Source organism: Propithecus coquereli, unplaced genomic scaffold (genome assembly GCF_000956105.1).
Source record: "Propithecus coquereli isolate 6110/MARCELLA unplaced genomic scaffold, Pcoq_1.0 Scaffold126, whole genome shotgun sequence".
Taxonomy (NCBI): domain Eukaryota; kingdom Metazoa; phylum Chordata; class Mammalia; order Primates; family Indriidae; genus Propithecus; species Propithecus coquereli.
The window spans coordinates 6,231,390-6,245,157 of NW_012136747.1; the positions used below are offsets into that span (position 1 = coordinate 6,231,390).

Genomic DNA, 13,768 nt, shown 5'->3' on the forward strand with positions numbered 1-13,768 from the left:
GCTGCAGCGCTCTTTCCGCAGGGCTTGGTTTCGTCATAGCCGCTGATCTGACGGGATTATCCCAGAGAACTCTGAGGCCCTGTAGACTACTCCGCAGGACCATCTGCCCACCCAGCTGTCAGAAAGACTCGTCCTGATGGCCCCCAGTCCTCTTCTGCTGTTGGTGCCAGCTGTTTGCAAACATCTGGCTCTGTGGCACTCCCTAAATGTGTGATCATGTGTCCTCGGCTTTTATCAGGCTGGATTTCCTAGAGTGGGTTTTCTCAAAGCCCAGGAACAAAGCTCAATTGTTTCTGAGCTCCTGGGATGACCTTGCTGCCCCCTGGCCTTCTATCTTGTCCCCACCTGACATTCACGCAGAGGGAAAACCAGAAGGGTCTTCTGTGCCACTCCGCTTCCTGTAATACCAGGCACACAAGTTGCCAGTGCCACGTTTCGACCTCTTTGCTACTGAGCTTTCCTGGACTCTTGTGAAGAGTGGTTGGAGGGAAAACAAATAACCGATTATCCCAGGAAGAAAGGAAGTAAAGGGCCCCGCCTGCCCTCCTGCAAACAGAAGCGGCGGCCCAGCACACTCGTTCATTTCCAAGCTCGGCTGCTCTTTTGAAAGCAGAGCAGGGTGTGGTTGTCGAGGCCCTCTGAGTTCTGCCAGCAGTCTAGCTTCTGATTTCTGCGTGGAAATTCCAAGTGCCACAGCCTCTGGCCAGTGCCTGGGAAGAGCCTTTGTTTTCATGGCTGCTTCCTGCATGAACCCTGGGTTTGGCCAGAAGATCCATCCTCAGCTTTGGAGGGATGGGCCGGGGCACAGGTGGAAGGGGCTGGGTTGACCCTGTAGCAGCCCCTCACATGTTGGCCGCCCTTGGATCACGAGTGAAACCATGAATGGTGAAGGCACAGGCCACTTGTAATGAGGGAAACAGAAAGATGTAAGGCGCTGGGAGAACTGGCCTTCGTGACCAGGGAGGTCGGCAGTGGTGGTCGTGAGACCCAGGTCTGCTCCCAGCTCTGCCCAAAGCCTTGTGACCTTCAGCTGTCACTTCACAGTGGGAGGCTGCAGGTGGTGCGAAGTGTGGAGCGCTGGACCTCGCCCTGCCAGTCCTCCTCTGGCCTGTGGCCCATTCTCCTGGGAAGACGGGGCTTGGGTTACTCCAGCTGCTTGAAGGGAGTCATGTCCCCCAACTGAATGCCTACCGCTTGGGTGGTCTTGGGGGTCTTGCACCACTATTAGGAGTCTTTTTTTTTTTTGGTGGGGGAGAGGGATCTTGGAAGAAAAAATAGCAAGAACCTTATTAGAGAAAGAATTAGTAGTCACAAGGCACCGAGGAAAGACAGATCTGGATAAACTGTTGCCATCAGAAGTGGCTCTCCTGACCTACCCGGAGCTACTTTCCAAGGCTGTGCTGGGTGCTGTGCTAAGTACTCTATCTTACTTAATCCTCGTAACTGCCCAATGAGGTATAGACCTCTGCCCGCCCTCATGTTACAGATTGAGAAGTGGAGGGAGAGGGATAATAAAAAACTTGCTCTTGCTGGAGTTTCAACTCAGGACATCTGACTTCAGGGGTCTGATTTTAACCTGGTTGAGTCAGACTTGGAGTGTTAGGTATGTATCAGGTGCTTCACTTTCAGGGTGTTGACTAGTTGGGTTCCCCTCCAGAAAAGACCTGAGTGTTGGATAAGGCTCACAGGGAACATGGAAGTGGTCTTTAAGTTTTTGAGGGATTTGCACGTGAATGTCTCTAGAGGATTCCAGAGAGAGAGAGAGAGAGAGAGAGAGAGAGAGAGAGAGAGAGAGAGCGCGCTATCTGCCAATGATCCACTAGCCTACAAAAGATCTAATTGGTTTCGGAGTGCAATGAGTTTTTCCGCTCAAAAGGTTTAAGCGTGAATGTCTCTGCAAGTCCCTCAGTGTGGAATTATTTGTGTTTCTACACAGTCCACTGTGCTGCAGCTGAATCCTGTTCTCTTTGTGCATCTCTCACGATGACAAACACATCTCTTATTGTCCTCAGATCTGTTTTGTAACTGGACTTCTGCTGTCCGCTTGGCCCCAGATCTTGCCCAGCGCACACACTTGCTCATATACAAAGCTGGCAGCAGTCCTGCACCTGACAGAGCAGAGGATGCTGGTGCGCCCCATACCTGCAGCAGTCCTGCTGGAGCTGGGGCACCAGAGCAAGGAACTCCCAGAGTGTTTTCATGTCAGGCTGACTCAGGGCCTTTGAAGCAACAGACACTTTGCTACAAAGTTTGTAAGCTACTGAGAATCAGACTTCCTGAACCATTCCTATTTGCTGCTCTTTTCTTTAGACCTATTCAGGCCTGTTCTGTGTGGTCATCAATCCTTACAAGAACCTGCCCATCTACTCCGAAGAGATCGTGGAAATGTACAAGGGCAAGAAGAGGCATGAGATGCCCCCCCACATCTACGCCATCACAGACACTGCCTACAGGAGTATGATGCAAGGTGAGTGCCACGGGGGCAGGAAGGCCCTTGCGAACGTGAGCAGCTTCAGTCTTCCAGGGGCTCAGTCTTCACCTGTGGCCTCATGACACCGTTGCAGGTGCTCATGCATATTCGGTGTCACAGTGATCTAGTGGCTGGTGATGGAGCAGTGCATCCCGGAGGTCTGTAAGCCATTGTATAAGAGCCAGGGCCAAGGGCTATCCAAAGGACATGTTTATATGTTGATAGAATGTTCTAGAAGCTTTAAAAGTTACATTTTCCCAGCCGGGTGCGGTGGCTCACGCCTGTAATCCTAGCACTCTGGGAGCCCGAGGCGGGTGGATCGCTCAAGGTCAGGAGTTCAAGACCAGCCTTAGCAAGAGCGAGACCCTGTCTCTACTAAAAATAGAAAGAAATTAATTGGACAACTAAAAATATATAGAAAAAATTAGCCGGGCATGGTGGCGCATGCCTGTAGTCCCAGCTACTCGGGAGGCTGAGGCAGGAGGATCGCTTGAGCCCAGGAGTTTGAGGTTGCTGTGAGCTAGGATGACACCACGGCACTCTAGCCCGGGCAACACAGTGAGACTCTGTCTCAAAAAAAAAAAAAGGTATTGTGCCAGTCCTCTCTGCTGTCTTCTGGGCCCCTTCTTCTACCAGTTACTCCCTTTCCTCCATGTTTTTTCTCTCTTCCTCTCTCGCTCCTTCCCCACGATCTGGAAACATGCTTGAGTTTTCCCTTCTTTACTGAAGCAGACACAGAGTCTCCCCTGGCTTCTGTACCCCACTCAGCCTGGCCTCGGTGCTCACCGCCTCCATTCCCACCTCCCAGGCCCACGCCTTCTCCAGGGTGGCTGACAGAGGTCACCCACTCCTTGAGTGTTGCTAAATCCATGGTGCTCGTGAGTTCCTGCCTTACTACACCCCTCCCCGGCATTGGACAGTCTTGACCGCTCCCTTTTGAGAGCCTTTCCTTCCAACCCTGTCTGGTCCCCTACTCTCCACCCCCATCTCACTTGCACCTCTCCTGTTGCCCCCCCTGCCTGGCATGTGGTGCCCCTCGAGGTCTCACCACAGCCTCTGTCCTCTCACTCCGGGTGTTCCTCTGGATGGTGGCCTCAGCTACTCAAGGGGCTTCTGCCACCACTTCCCAGCTGAAGTTTGGCACTGTCACCTGAGTGCCACCAGCCACTTGCTCCCAGCTGCCTCCTCTGTGCTGCCATTTCTCCGTCCACCCAGTCTCCCAAGCTTGGAATCTGGCTCAACTTACACTCTCCTCTTCCCCTCACCCCCTTTCCCAAGACGGTCAGCACTTCCTGTAGGTTTGTTCTCTTTTAATACTTCTGACCCTCTTCCCCCTCTCTCTGCCCCTTGGCCCTGGCCTTAGTTCAAACGTCCACAATTTTTTGCCTGCACTGTTGTTATGGCCTCTTAACCATCACTCTTAACAGAGCCCCTCCTCTGTGCTTCCACCAGCTGGTCATTTTTCTAGAATGCAAATCTGATCAAACCCCTGAAGTCTTGACATTGTACAAAGGCTCCTCATTGCCCCAGAGGTAACACTCAGACTTGCCAGCAGCATTCAGTGCCCTTCGCAATTCCCCTCCTGCCTGCCTCTCCACCTTCCTGGCTGTGTGGAACTCCTTACTTTCCTCTAAAAGCTCTTTCTGCCTCAATCCACCATACCTGCTCCATTTGCCCGCAATGCCTGGCAAAGCCCTACTCTCCTTTTAAAAACATGACTGCCGTAGCACTCTGGGAGACCGAGGCGGGTGGATCGCTCGAGGTCAGGAGTTCGAGACCAGCCTGAACAAGAGTGAGACCCCGTCTCTACTAAAAAATAGAAAGAAATGATCTGCACAACTGAAAATATATATATAGACAAAAAATTAGCCGGGCATGGTGGCATATTCCTGTAGTCCCAGCTACTCGGGAGGCTGAGACAGGAGGATCGGTTGAGCCCAGGAGTTTGAGGTTGCTGTGAGCTAGGCTGACACCATGGCTCTCTAGCCCAGGGCAACAGAGCCAGACTCTGTCTCAAAAAAAAAAATCACGACTGAAGCATTGTGCTCTCCAGGGGCAATAGCTGGTCTAGATACTTGCATCAGAGCCCTGGTAGTACTTTATTTGACTTAGGTATTTACACATTTGGTTTTTTTCCCCTAGATATGCACAGAGCCATGTTTCTTTTATATCCTCAGAACTTAGCCAGGTACCTGGCATAAGTAATCCTAACTCAAACCAAACTTTAGGCAGGGCTGTGTTCTTCAATCTTGTATTGATAGTGGCTTTCTATATCGTATCACATATGCCTCCTTTTTTCTTTAAACTTTGTAGTCCATCTAGGCAGTGGTAATGAAGCTTGTTGCATTAATAACTTTGTCCCTTGTTTAGTGGTTTAAAATGGCAGCATGCGGTTCTGTCTTGCACAGTGCTGTAGAGAGGTGTCTCATCGTCAAGCTCGATGAATTATATAGGATGTGCACGTTTGGCATAGCCTGTGGCTTATGTTCATGTCTACCCAAATTCCTCGAGGAAGTCAGCCCTTTAGCTTTGAAGGAGGATGTCTGTTTCACAGTGCTAACCAGAGTGGCAGCGTGGGGGAAGATTCCAGAGGAGTCTGAGTTTTTGTCTCTAGAGGCTACGAGTCAGTTTTCTCCCAGTTTTCTTAATTGGCCTAGTGTAAGAAATGTACTCTGGAGTCTTCCTGAGATTTGCAGTACTGAGTAAGAGCGTGCTCCCACGCCGGGACCCTGGACTCGGACAGTTATCTAGCAGGTGGGCTTTTTTACTTCTGGGCAAGCCGTTACGACAAGAGTGGTGTCATAGTGTGAGGGATGGCTTCAGGAGGTGGAGTCCAGACTTTCTTCAGTTCACCTGTGGGACTTCTCCAAGAGATTCGTCCAATTTTTATGTGTTCAACAACAAAAAAATGTGGGGGTGGTCTGAAAACTCCATAGATTGGAAATAATTAGAAAAAAAGGAATATGCAGAGAGCTGGCGCTCTTTCCTTTATCTTGGCTGTGACAGAATGGCCTCCACCGAACTAAGGAGCTGTCCCAAATTATGAGAGCAAGTGGGTGGGCATTTTCATCCTTTGGAGACCAGGGGTAGAAAACGCATTTACGGGCATGGACAACCTAAATTTTGGGGGCTTCCTTTTTAACGTTCTGTGCAGGGGTTGGATCTACGTGTTTCCTAACCCTCGATCTGAGAGTGTTTCACTTTGCCTCCAGCTTAGCATCGAACTTGCAGCTCTTTAGCTCCCATGTTGACGGACTGAGGACATTTCCAAGCTATCAGAAATTTCCTTCTTCTCGTACACAGTTGACCTGCAAAGCAATTAGCAGTAGGTTTCTTGTTCTTGAGGCAGGGAGGAAGTCAGTAACAGAAGTTGCCCATGTTATGACAAGGTGGTTCTCTAACCAAGATAGTTTCCAGGAGAAGTCTGGTTCTTGCCCTGAGGTATTGCCAGTGGAGTCCCAGGGGCTCCAAGAGTTAAAATTTGCTCTTCTCTTTTGGAGCGAAGTCTTAGCACATGCTGCCCACCTGGCTTTTCGGGGGAACAGGTTTGTTCTCTGCCACTCACATCTTAAAAGGCATGGCCAGATGGTTCCTTTCCTAGTTTTTTTTTAAACAAGAACTAGACGAAGATTTCCTTCCTGAGCTGACTGTGGCTTATGACATACTAGCATTTATTCTGCCAAACAGGGTAGCTGGTGGCTTTGTCTGGGGACTTTTATGAGGTGAGCTCTTTGACCCTTCCTGGGGACCTGTCTCTGTCCCTGTCCCTGTCCTGTGCTCTGCTTTGCCTGCACAGTCCTGATCTGTGCCTCTGTCCCACAGGGAGTGTTAATGGGGCTTTCTTGCACTTTCAGAGCATCCCATTTGGGATGATAAATTACATGTCACTGTACCTATTGTCAGGCGAAGCCAGGGTTTCTCACACTTGGCACTAGTGACATTTGGGGCTGGATGATTCTCTGCTGAGGGTGGGGAGGAGTTGTCTTGAGCACTAAAGGATGTCACAGCATCCTGGCCTCTACTCACCAGATGCTAGCAGTACCTTCCCTCTCCGGTTGTGACAACCAAAGATGTTGTCAGACATTGCCACCAAATGTTCCTTGCAGGGGAGGGGGCTTACTGCCAGTTAGGAAGCACCGGACTAAGCATTGCAGTTTGGTTTTACTCTGAGTGCTCCTTCTGACGGGTTGGTAGTAGTTGCCTGGAGCCCTGTGCTGGCAAGCACTTGAGACTCAGTGCCCAGGAATGCTGGGATAGATCAGTGCTGTCTGCAATGGCACGGGCAAGGTGCCTTGGTTAGGCTGTAGGGATAAGTGTTAGAAAGTGCCACAACGCCAAGTGTCTGGGACATTATCCTGCTCCTGGATGCCCTGGCAGTCCGGGTGGGGAGACGAGACACGTTTGCAGACAGACATCATGGCCACAGCCACATAATAAGACATGTTGCTGCCTACACCTGGTGCCAGCACGACTGAAGTAGGTGGCAGGCGTCCTGGGAGTTTGGGGGAAGATGTGGCTATGGGGCCTGGGGTGGTCGGCACAGGCACTGTGGAGGTCAGATCCTGGGGGATGGCGGCGGGTATGTGTCAGTAGGTGGCTACAGTGCAGCCCAGATGTGCCTGGCACAGTTTTGTTTGTTGTTTTAATCCCCAGCCTTGGGTTTGATTAAAGTTGCAGTGACATGGTTGGTTCACCCTCCCAACCCTGGCTTTCCCACTTGGCTAATTTGTTGTCGTAGCCGTTCCTAGGTCTTCCTGCCCTGGGGATTGGACCGTTCCTTAGGATGCTACAACGGCACTGAAGGCTTTGAGCTATCTGAGGTCGGGAGGGTGAGAGGGTGTAGATTTTGTGTTGCTGGCCCTTGCTAGGCAGCTGCCCGCTTTAAGGGGGGCTGGGGTGTGTGACCCAGGGCAGGTTCAAGGGGTCGCCTGGGGAGTTAAGGCAGAAGGTGCTCAGCTGTCTGTTGTCTATAAAAGGTGCAGGAGCTCCTGGCTTCCTCTGGGGCCAGGCCCTCCAGGGTCTACTGCTGTGGGAGGTGTGTGGCTCTTACAGGGGAACTGGTCAGGTGGAGAATTTGCCTTGAGCCCAGGTGCCTCCCCAGGAAGAGCAGAAAAAGCCCCTTCTGTTAAATGCCCTTGGAATGTCATGGGATGTTAATGAGCACCCAGCATGTCCCCGGGGAGCAGCAGGGTGTGCTTTCACTCTCAGCCTCACCTGACCTGGCAAGTTGAGAGCTACTTAACCGTTTGCTCTGTGCCCACCCCCAACCTGGCTCTCAGCGGAAGCTGCACCAGAAGTGCTTGGTCCCCGAGTGCTTGCTCAGAGTGCCCAGCGAGTGTCCGCGTTCCTCTCAGTGTTTGACTGATCTCTTTGGGTAGACGTTGGAGGGTAGAGTTTTTGTGCTGTCTTCAGGTCTGAGCACAGCTCTTCTCATTCACGGGCAAAGGGACAGACCCCGCTATGTCAACTGACTTGTCCAAAGGCCTGCAGAGAACCAATCCTGGGGGCCGGGGTCTCCAGATTCCCCATCCTGATGCCCACACCCTGGGCACTGGCCCCTGGGGCGCTGGCACTGCTCGGTCTCTCTGGCTGGTCCCTGAAGGAATTCTCTCTGGCTCGTGGTTAGGTGGAGATTAGGGGGAGGAGAGGCCCTCCCTTCCCCTGTCCACATTCTCCCTGCCCTGCTAGTTGTCACTCCCATGGAACCATCTGCTTTCCAAGGTTTTTCCGAGGGAAAGGCCATGTTCTCAGAGGCTCGGGCAATGCTTCAAGGGTACAGTAAAGTGCGGTGTTGTGTAGAGTCACCAGGACAGGCGGCTGAGGAGCCAGAGCAAGCAGAAGCCGCAGAGGATGACTCTGCTGAAGCAGGAGTGCGGCCAGGAGGCTGCGAGCCTGCCAGGCGTGGGCACACAAAGGCCCCGCTGTCTGCTGGGAAGGTCGGGAGTGGCCCTGTGGGTCCCCGTGTGCTAGGGGGGTGGTGTGGGCTCACAGGGAGGGCCGTGCTCTGTGCCTGTGCACACTCTTCTCCTGCTGCTCCCCGAGCACTCTGCAGAGAGCACACTGACAGCAGACGCGGCCCTGCCTGGGGGAGGCCGCGGTCTAGTTCCCAGAGGCAGGGGAATGGCGTCAAGGTGAGAGTGAGAGTCCACTCGTAGGAGGGGCACCCCCGGAGCCTTGAGGGCCATTGGGATGGGCTGGAGCTTTGATAAATGACAGGCACTTCTATAGGCCACCAAAAAGGGTCTGCTGGGCCTCCCTGAGCCTTAGCTTTAGGGGAAACATGCCTTGTGAACAAGAGGAAGTGAGGTGCAGAGGAGAGGCCGCGGGTTTGGACTAGATTGAGCAGGAATCTGGCTCTTTCACTTCCTAACTGTGACCTGGCTAGAGCAAGTTAACTTCCTCTGGGCCTTTGTTTCCTCATCTGCCTCTTGGGCTTCGTAAAACTTTCTTGGCAGCGTCACGGTAAGAACCGAGGCGCTGTACGTACCATGCCTGGCCTGGGATGAGTGCCTGTTAAAAGGTGGCACTAGGAGTCTGAAAACATAGTGTCTTGACTGAACTGCCGCAGCCTTCCACAGAACCTCGGGGCCTTCCAGTCGCTCATTCCTCACGCCCACACCCTGCTTGCATAACGGAGGTGATAACCAAATGCCTCTTCTAGGCCCGCATTTTAAGCTCCTCAAAGAGACTCCCCGAGAGTCCAGGCCCAGGAAGTGACTTGTCACAGCTGCCTTCCCCTGCAGCACCCAGTGCGATAGCAGACGTGGTCTCCAGCTTGTCTGGTCGTGTTCACGCAGCACTCAGGCCTCGGGCCGACGTGGCCTCGCTGGGGCTGCAGGAGAGTGTGGTGCTTGCTCTGGGGTCATGTCTCCTGCAGCACCGAAGTGCCCGTCTGCCCGCCGTGCTGCCGGGGGCGGAGAGGTGCTGCAGCCAGCAGGCGCCCTCCTTCAGCTGATCCAAGCTCGGTCCTGCCCAGGAGGAAAGTCCGGCCCCCGTGTGAGGCTGCTTCATTATCATGTGGTCCTGCTTGCCACTCTCGTTTCTAGAAAAATCTCCTTTCTAGAAGAGGAATCTGTGGTAAATGGATCCTTTTCAAGGATTCGGCTTTAGGCTTGCCTTTTTTTTTTTTTTTTTTTAAATCCAACCCAACAGGCCTGCCGTGCTTTGCTCTGGGCCAGCCGAGCGGGAGATAAGAAGGAAGTGGCCTCTTGGAACCTGAAAGTTTGGGGGTGATTGAAAATTTGGCCCAATGTTTTTGTTACTCCCTCAACAAACAAGCAACAAAAGCTCACCTGTAAAATCCCTAGTCGCTAAGCCGCTTTGCGCTTTTGGCCTCCTTGCCAAAGAGAGGCGAAGTTCCTCTCTAGCTGCCTGGCGAGTGCCACTCACCGGCCTGTTTCTCCTGTTCCCTCGAGTTCTGGCTCTGGGATTCCAGTCAAGCCGTGTCCCAGTATGTCAGGGCTGAACAATGACGTGTTTGGAGAAAAGGGCTGCTTTCCTTTACCTGCCGATTTTCGGAATTAGGCTATCAGTAGATGACAAAAATAATTCCCTAAAATTACAGAGAGATAAGCGAGCTGAAAGTCCGCAGGTATTGAAAGTGGGATACCGTGAGCGGCTTCTGTGAGATTTGTTCAGTCTGACCAAGGCTGTCGGCCCTGTGCGACCTCTGTAACTCTTGAGGACGTTTGGCCGACGGTGCCTGAACAGTGCCGATTGGGCCTCACGACATTGTTCTCACTGGGTATTATGACTCTTCACAAAGATCTCGTCTGTCCAACATGAGCTGGTCCTTAGGTGCGACAGGGACTAAGCGGGAAGGAAGGAAGTGTGAGCTGTGTTCCAACAGCAAAATCTGGCCCCAAAGCCACCAACATGCCTTTTAGTAGACCGATTGCTCCTTCTCCAAGGAAGCTGGAGCCTCTGGGTTCTTCAGGAAGCATCTTCCTGAGCTGTGACTGTTCGTGTCCCTGGCGTTGTCAAGCCTGACGCGGCCAGTCTTTCTCTTTGCAGGCTCTTTGTGCTCCAGAGGGAGCCAGGTTTGTCGGGAGCATTGCTTGGCTGTGTCTGTCCCACTCCCTGTGTGCATCCCATTGTCCTTCTCTCTGTTCTCCCCTTGCTCCCTCCCTGAGAGCCCAGCCCTCTGCAGGACTGTGAACAGGGCCTGTTCCTCTCTGTGGGATTCTGCCAAGGTCCCTCCAGCTCTGTCTTTCCTTCTCCCAAGGGGAATGTTGGGTAAGAGCCAGCGGCCTGACGTTGGAGTGTCAGGTCCCTTGGAGTAACTTAGAGTGTCCCAGTGCCCTTTGCTGTGGGCAGTCAGCAAGCACATGTGGCTTTTCAATTTCCCTCCAGCCTGACCAACCTGTTAGAGCTGCCCTTGTAGCAACCCCACAAGGAAAACTTTCTTTCTCCCAGCCCCACCCACAGGAGAGGTGGATCGCCAACCAGCACTGGTGTTTCTAGCAGGTTTGCCTGTGTTCTGGGAGCTTACCTGTGTTCTCATAAAGCATTTTGGCCAAAAGAAGGCTCGTTTGGGGCCTGGCTTGCTCTCTGACTTATAATAACGGTTAGGAGCAGTCCCTTGAGCTTCTTCCCAGTTTTCCAGGGTGCCTGGTGGGAGAGGGCTACCGTTCTCTGCCTCCTGTTGCTGGGGACTTGGGCCTCCTCAGCAAGTTGAAACCAAGGTCCTGCCTGGGGAAGCACAGGGGCTATGGGCGGAGGCCTGGGCCAGGTCGAACTGGTTTTTGGCTTGGATCGCTGCTGAGCCAGCAACTCCTTGGTCTGGGCCTACCTTTGTGCCCTGCAGAGCACATTTGCTGGTGACCATATCATGTGCTTAGGAGCCATGGCAGGGGCTTCCTTCTCCCTGCCTGGCTGCAAATGACAGGGAGTTCCAACACACAAGCCTCCCTGCTTGGCGTGGGTCACTTTGCACCTGCTTTTTCTCACCTCTCTGCCTCCCAGGAGCTTCTAACCCAAGCTTGTAATTAGTCTGGCTGTGGGGAGGGTAGCAGACAAGCTACCATGACGGCATTGACGGCCCTTTCTTTGCAGCATCTAGCTAGGCCTGCGGGTGGTACCAAATGGCCCGCCTGTGAGCGCTCTCAGCAGAGAGGAGTCTGGGGAAGGACTCTGATCTCCAGGCCGAGATGATTGAACTAGATGCTTTCCAAGGCCCTGCTAGTCCCTGAGTTCCGAGCTCGATGCCCACAGGTTGTGTACTTTTGTAACTTAGAGTGTCCCGGTGCCCTTTGCTGTGGGCAGTCAGCAAGCACATGTGGCTTTTCAATTTCCCTCCAGCCTGACCAACCTGTTAGAGCTGCCCTTGTAGCAACCCCACAAGGAAAACTTTCTTTCTCCCAGCCCCACCCACATGCATTGGCTTTGCTCTTTGGCCAAGTGGGGCCCAGAGGCTGTCCACAAGAGGGTCTCAGGGACAAGTGACTCTGGAACCTAGGAGTCTGCACAGGGCAGCCCGAGACACCTGTCCCGGGCAACTTGGGGCAGAGGTCACTGCACCGATGCAGCCTGTACACAGTGAGCCACCCCCAGGGCCTGCTCTGGAACTTTCGTGAAAGCAGAAGACCGCTTAGTGGTGGAAAGTTTCAGGCCTGTTTGTCATGCATCATCCCCTCAGTCTTGCCCCACGTAGGCATGGCTCCCAACCTGAAACCTCCCTTCCTTTTCTTTCTTTCTTGGCATATAACTGCTTGTCAGTCAGTTCTTAAGAAACCTGGTGGACCTGAAGATGGGGTCCCAGGGGCAGGGCAGGGTACTCTTCCCGGGGGAGCCCCAGAGAGCAGCTCCACGCTGGAACCTCAGGGAGGCGTGAGCTTGGGAGCGTGGCGATGAGTCAGTCCCGGCAGTGGCTGCTGGTGAACCAGGCCCCTTCCTCTGTACTTCCTGTAGGGCTGATGTCACCGTTGTGTGAGCCTCGTGGCCTTTTATGGACAAGAATGAGCCGTAGCTCTCCTCTTACAGAGGAAGTGAGTGATAAGGCCCCCAGCAGAAGTCTGTACCTGGGGTGAAATACCTGTGGTGAGGTTCCCCTGCCTCCTGCCTGAGCCAGGCCTTCTGAGCTGGCTGGAAACACCTGTTCAGGCTGGACGGCCACATCAGCTTGAGTGACCTCACTGCATGGGCCTGGCCTCGGGACATTTTGGATTCAAAATAAAATCAGCAGGGAATGGCCTGGTTCCTGAATGTGTAACTTGTAAAAAGCCCTGTGACGCTGGGAGGTGCTTAGTGGCGAGGTCGGGGGAGTGGACAGTTAAGCACAGTGCATGCGGCAGGCAATTTCCTTCATCCTCAGAGCAGCCCATTTTCGTGCCCAGAGAGGTCGGCGTGCGGAAGTGCAGGGCCAAGAGCGGAGCCCAAGGCACTGGAGCTCGTAGCCAGTGGCTCCAGATGCGTATGGATCAGTGGTTGTCAAACTGTGCTCTGAGGAACCCTGTTTCCACCCTTGCTGTTCCTTGCTCAGGGATTTGGGAAGATTTTATCTGAGGAAAGGAGGCTGCTACTGCCTTTTTAAAAGTCTGAAAACCGCTACAGAGTGACTCATAATCCTGTCTCTGCCCCACCCCACCAAGAGGGGGCTGCCGTCGGGGGTTCAGGAGTCCACAGTAAGCTAGGCCTTCAGCTGGCAGGGAGCCCGTGTCCCAGAAGAGCGTTGTCCCCAGTGGCTGTGCACCCCCCAGGTCCTGGGTCTCCTCTGGTGCCGAGGAAGGAAGGGTGTTTTCAAATAAGCCTTCAGTCCTTATAGGCCCAAATAAGGACAAAACAAACGGATAGGGCTGGACTCTGAGTGTCCTCATCCTGTGAGACGACAGCCTGAGGAGGGGCTGAGGGAATGCGTGCCAAGCAGGGTCCCCATCAGGGTGCATGTGGTGGGCGGTTGGCAGAGTAAACTGAGTCAGCCTCTTGGTTGCTGAGGGTTCTAAACACCCCACCACCAAAGAGAGATGCTTCTGGGACCAGGAACAAATCTGGAAGAACTGCTGTGAGAAGACTTGTGCAGAACAGGGACAGCAATATGTGCCTTATCTATCTTGTAAGGTTATTGGAGGCCACACAAGATAACAGACCAGAGCCTACCGGGAGTGTTGGAAAGACCTTACTGGCTGTAAGGGCCATGGTGCGATGCACTGCAGGCAGGTGGATTTGGGGTGCTGAGTGGTGGGGCAAGAGGTGAGGAAATGAGGAAGGCCACCCAGCAACTTGCCTTTCTAAAATCATTTGCCCAGATGAATGTTTCTGGCAAAGCAAATTAGGGTTGCTTCAAGGTGCATTTGGGCTGTG

General features: G+C 53.2%; 1 protein-coding gene across 1 annotated transcript in view; it reads left to right on the forward strand.

The window, feature by feature from the left end:
• MYH9 (myosin, heavy chain 9, non-muscle) overlaps window positions 1-13,768 on the forward strand; it is a 91,924-nt gene that overhangs the window by 35,096 nt on the left and 43,060 nt on the right. Inside the window, exon 3 of the mRNA XM_012638092.1 lies at window positions 2,311-2,467. Coding sequence (XP_012493546.1) covers window positions 2,311-2,467 — 157 coding nt within the window. The remainder of the gene's footprint in view (window positions 1-2,310; window positions 2,468-13,768) is intronic.